The 5,309-nt window shown below is 44.9% G+C and overlaps 1 protein-coding gene across 1 annotated transcript in view; it reads right to left on the bottom strand.

Annotated features, from left to right (window-relative positions):
* Positions 1-927: 927 nt before the first annotated feature.
* LOC308151278 (multidrug resistance-associated protein 1-like) overlaps positions 928-5,309 on the bottom strand; it is a gene marked incomplete at both ends in the record, with an annotated part of 44,572 nt that continues 40,190 nt past the window's right edge. Inside the window, 9 exons of the mRNA XM_080524116.1 lie at positions 928-1,036; positions 1,723-1,917; positions 2,093-2,259; positions 2,543-2,701; positions 2,967-3,113; positions 3,444-3,545; positions 3,814-3,940; positions 4,211-4,410; positions 5,033-5,309. The exon at positions 5,033-5,309 is cut by the window's right edge and continues 34 nt beyond it. Coding sequence (XP_080380242.1) covers positions 928-1,036; positions 1,723-1,917; positions 2,093-2,259; positions 2,543-2,701; positions 2,967-3,113; positions 3,444-3,545; positions 3,814-3,940; positions 4,211-4,410; positions 5,033-5,309 — 1,483 coding nt within the window. The remainder of the gene's footprint in view (positions 1,037-1,722; positions 1,918-2,092; positions 2,260-2,542; positions 2,702-2,966; positions 3,114-3,443; positions 3,546-3,813; positions 3,941-4,210; positions 4,411-5,032) is intronic.

The following is a 5,309-nucleotide window of genomic DNA, read 5'->3' as shown; positions in this document are numbered from 1 at the left end:
CCCCCATGTGTTAGAAATGTTTGAAGATTTCGGTAGATTCATATGGTCGTAAACACTGCTAGTGTGGACAAGAGTTACCCATTAAATTGTTTATTTATCTAATCTTTGTTTAGTCAGGTACCTCACAAGGAAGAAATTAACTTTTACAATAGTGACCTACATTGGACCTCAGATGATAGAAATGCTACGAAGCTCCCCTGAAAAATCACTCTTGGTATGTGAAGGAATGGGTATTTGAAATACTCTAGGAGTGACCTGTAATAGCTCTTGCTGCCGAGGAAAATTGACCAGAAGCCTAAAATTATGCTGTTTCATAAAACTATGCTGTTTCTCAGACGTGCTGGTTTTTGTGATTTTTTTGTGAAGAACCTAGCAAATGAAAATCTGCTTATTATATGGAGGATCTTGAAACGTATTTGAATAATATAATAGCAGAGTCATGTCACCGTGTTGTGTGTGTGTGTGTGTGTGTGTGTGTGTGTGTGTGTGTGTGCATGTATGCATTCTCCCACATTTCTTTACTGAGCATCCCTGTCGTTGGTTCCTCCCTCTCCTCTCCTCTGTGCTGCACACACAAGTGTCCCAACACAAGGTCAAGGGCAGGATACCCATGATGTCATATCCTATGGCTGTTCAAAGTAAAAAACAAAACAACGTAGTATCCATTTAAGATGCTCTAAAAAGTGTCTTTGGCTTTCACTACACAGTCTTAGACACAACCACAATCCTATGATTGTTTTTAGTCGTCCTGTCCCTGGTGGAAATAAGGCTGTTTAAACGGCTCTAGTCTTTGGAGAGTCTTTTGTGCTCTTGGGGTGCTTCCAGTCCAACTGCCTGGCCCCTACCAGTCTTCCACCAGTGGATGTGGGGTACGGGGTGGCTGTGGCTGGGTTTGCCTGCTTCAGGAGCCTCCTGACTAGGGAGGGCTCAGACTAGGCCGGCCTCCTGGCACATGCTGTAGAACTGACCGCGCTGGGAGATGAGGTTGGAGGGGGAGTCCATCTCTGTGATACAGCCTCGGTCCATCACAATCACCCTGGAGAGAGAGGGGGAACATATACAACATCAATTCTGGTAAAAATTGATTGATGTGTTTATTTCAAATATGTGCAAAACAAGATAAAGCAACAATAATGAATAGCATTTGTGATTTCCTCAATTGATTCTATTATTGCCAATGATGTTGATCTTTTTGATCTGAATCCATATTGACTGTCTGTAAGTAATGTGTGATTTTCTAAAAATGTGTCCAGTCTGTTGTTGAAGAGTTTTTATAATATTTTGGAGAATTGTGGAAGTAAAGAGACAGGTCTGTAGTTTGTGAAGTGGTGTTTACACCAGTTTTATATAGAGGTATGACAGTTTTATATAGAGGTATGACTATGGCTATTTTCATTTGATCTGGAAATAAATATGGTTCATCATAATGTAGAATGTGCAGGTATGTATGTGTTACGGTATATGTGGGAATACGGTACATGTGGGAAAACTAGGGTTAGGGTTAGGTGCTAGGGTGCTATGGTTAGGGTTAGGGGTAGGGGTAGGGTTAGGGTTAGGGTTAGGGTAAGACATGCCAGCATGTACCAAGTCGACGTAGCACCTAACCCTAACCCTAGTTTTCCAACATGTACCATATTCCCACATGTACCGTAACATATGTATATGTGTGCATACATGCTTGAGTGTGTGTGTGTGTGTGTGTGTGTGTATACTGTACATTACCTGGTGTAGTCCATGATGGTGTTGAGTCTATGGGCGATGGTCAGAACAGTACAGTCCTCAAACTGGGTGCGGATGGTGGACTGGATCAGATTGTCTGTCTCCAGGTCCACAGCAGCTGTGGCCTCGTCCAGAACCAGGATCTTGGTCTTCCTCAGGAGAGCTCTGGCCAGACACACCAGCTGGCGCTGACCCAGACTGGAGAGATGGAGAGAATGTAAAGAGAGAGAATATAAAGAGAGAGAATGTAAAGAGAGATAATGTAAAGAGAGAGAATGTCAAGAGAGAGAATGCTCAGAGGACATGTTGGGTAATGAATGGTGTACTCATGCCCATGTAGACTTCTCTAGGGAGTATCTCTAGGCTGTCATACCTGAGGTTCTCTCCTCCTTCAGAGCACTCATGGTTGAGCTTATCTGGCAGGCCAGACACAAAGCTCTTGAGATGGGCAAGCTCCAGGGACTTCCACACCTCCTCATCAGAGTAGCCATCGAAGGGATCCAGATTCATCCTCAGAGACCCTGAGAACAGCACTGGGTCCTGGAAGTGAGAGAAACCAATCAGAGTGGTGCAACAGTGTGTGTGTGTGTGTGTGTGTGTGTGTGTGTGTGTGTGTGTGTGTGTGTGTGTGTGTGTGTGCAGAAAGGTGTAAAAACGTGGTTTGTCTACATTGTGTGTCTACGTTGATAGGTAATACAAACCTAATGTGTGCGTAATTCTGTTGTGTGTGTCAATTTAACATTTTATTTCACCTTATGTAGGAAAGTGTAAATGTGTGTTGGTGTTCATAATGTATAGTTGGGAGCACACACACAAGTTTTACCTGTGGAATTATGGTAACCCTGGAGCGGAGGTCGTGTAGTCCGATCTGAGCAATGTTTATGCCGTCAATGTAGATCTCTCCCTTTGCTGCCTCCAGAATCCGGAAAATTCCCAATGCCAAGGACGACTTTCCAGCTCCAGTTCTTCCAACGAGTCCAACCTAGAAATTAAATCACAAGCAAAAGTGTTTTTCTCTTTCTAAATGTTTGATTCATATTGTCCTTCTCAAACTAATTAATGGGAAAGGTCATCTTTTTAGGCCTGCTAATTTGGAGGAGATGTACAGAACCATTATAATATCCTCAATATAATATAAATAATATTTAGAATACAGACTTTTCATAGCCCACATTTATTTGAGGTAACAAACTTTGACTGCCGGGTGAACTACCCCTTTAATATAATCCCCTGTCTCCAGTGCTGACCTTCTCTCTCTCCTGAATGCTCAGGGTGATGCCTTTGAGGGCCCAGTCTAGGCCCTTACGATACTGCAGTCCGTAGTCCTCAAACTCTATGGTCCCCGTTTCAGGCCAGGCCAAGGGTAGCATGCTCCCCTCTATGGTCCATGGAGCCTGCAGAGTGGGCCAAAACAGAACCATTACAACCACACAGGGTTAATACAAAACCTTGAACCAAAGGTTTGTATGCTGATGGGTTTGTAGTAGTTAATGCTCCTTTTCTCTATTAAGACTTTGAGAATGCCTGAACATAACATTCCACAATTTTTTTAAACATTCTTTTGCACACTACAGGGGGGCATTCTGTAAGGACCATATCAACTGCCTGGTGCTAATTATGTCAAACAACATTAGCAGCTGAGCTAGCAGAACACAGTGTCCTTCCACTATCCTTCCAGGCAAATAAAGACCCTTATAAGAGTTCAGTCGTTTTCAGTCTCTCACCTCCTTTGACGTCTCAGCATACTCTTTCACTCTCTCCACCGACACAATGTTGTTCTCCACATCTGTCCAAGACCGAACAATCCAGCTTAGGATCGCTGTCACCTACAGATCACACCACACAGGTAAGATCAAGTTTAGAGGCAGCTTTCTATGTATTCATATACATATGTGATTTTTTTTGTGCATCTTGCACAAACACACGAAAGTGTAGTTAATAACTGTTCATAGTCAATACCCTTGCTTCAAATATTTCACTCTCTTTCACCAACACAGCTCTCTATGTAGCAGCTTTGAGTTGAAGAAAGAGCTCTCTACAAAAAAGACCTAAACAATCTTTATCAACGCTAGGTGATGTGAGGCCGTGGCAGACCTGAAGGGAGTGTGACACGGCTAGTCCCACGATGCCCGGGCTGAGGTAGTCTCTGCCCCTCACAGACAGGATTGCAGCTGCCAGGACCAACAGATTCCCCAGGAACTCCAGATTCACTGCCAGCCACCTGAGTGCACACACACACACACAGGCACGCACTCACACGCACACGCGCACACACACACACACACACACACACACACACACACACACACACACACACATACACATGCAGCTAATTAGTTTGTCTTTTCTGATTATGAAGTGGGCTATCAGGCCCAAAGTACAGCCAATTTAGCAATTCATGTGTCAATTATGCTTAAACATCTTGACATTGGTAAGAAAGATTAAGAGGAAATACATGAACAATAATGTGAATATGTGTAGGGTGTCTGACCTGGTGGCTACGAAGCGTGGGAAGTAGGAGGTCTGGTTGTGGTCTATGCGGCCGTTGGCCTGCAGTATGAAGCGTGGCTGCTCTCTGAAGGCTCGGATCACACTGGCCCCCTGCACCGTCTCATTGAAGTGGGTGTAGATGGGCGAGCGACTCACCGCCTCCAACCGCCGCAACTGACATGACGTGGCTACGTAGAAACTCTACGGAGAGGGAGAAGGGAAGGAAGGAGGGAGGAGGGAAGGAAGGAGGGAGTGACAGAGAGACAAAATAGATGAGAAAACAGAGCAGACAGTACATTTGATAAAGTAGAAAAGGAACATAAAGCAACAATGGAGGAAGATGTTCCTAACAGAGAGACGACGACATCACAGAGTCACATGATGTTGCAAGAATAATTGTATTTCCTTCATGTTCTCTAAATATGATATATCCAGTACATTAATGAAGGTCAGGCTCTACACGTACATTAGTGTACCTGTATGAAGGTCAGCCTCTACACGTACAGTAGTGTACCTGTATGAAGGTCAGGCTCTACACGTACAGTAGTGTACCTGTATGAAGGTCAGGCTCTACACGTACAGTAGCATACCTGTATGAAGGTCAGCCTCTACACGTACAGTAGTGTACCTGTATGAAGGTCAGCCTCTACACATACATTAGTGTACCTGTATGAAGGTCAGCCTCTACACGTACAGTAGTGTACCTGTATGAAGGTCAGCCTCTACACATACTGTACATTAGTGTACCTGTATGAAGGTCAGCCTCTACACGTACAGTAGTGTACCTGTATGAAGGTCAGGCTCTACACGTACAGTAGCGTACCTGTATGAAGGCATAGAGCAGCGTGAGGGGGAGGATCGCCACGGCTGCGAAGGGCGTGGCCATGAGGACGATGATGCAGACCTCCAGTAGCTTGAACAGGTATCCCAGCATCATCTTCAGACCGTCGGGGATCATACAGTCGATGGCGTCGATCTCTTTAGCGAAGCGGTTGAGGAGGTTCCCAGTGGGGGTGCACTCAAAGAAGGACATGGGTGAGCGGAGGACGTTGTTGAGGAGTTCGATGTGCAGGTGACGCGACGCGATGATCCCACCCAAG

The sequence above is a fragment of the Nansenia antarctica genome (assembly GCF_963989245.1).
Source record: "Nansenia antarctica genome assembly, chromosome: 2".
In the NCBI taxonomy this organism is placed as follows: domain Eukaryota; kingdom Metazoa; phylum Chordata; class Actinopteri; order Argentiniformes; family Microstomatidae; genus Nansenia; species Nansenia antarctica.
The sequence above is the reverse complement of the archived record's forward strand: the minus strand, read 5'-3'. Positions and strand labels throughout refer to the sequence as shown.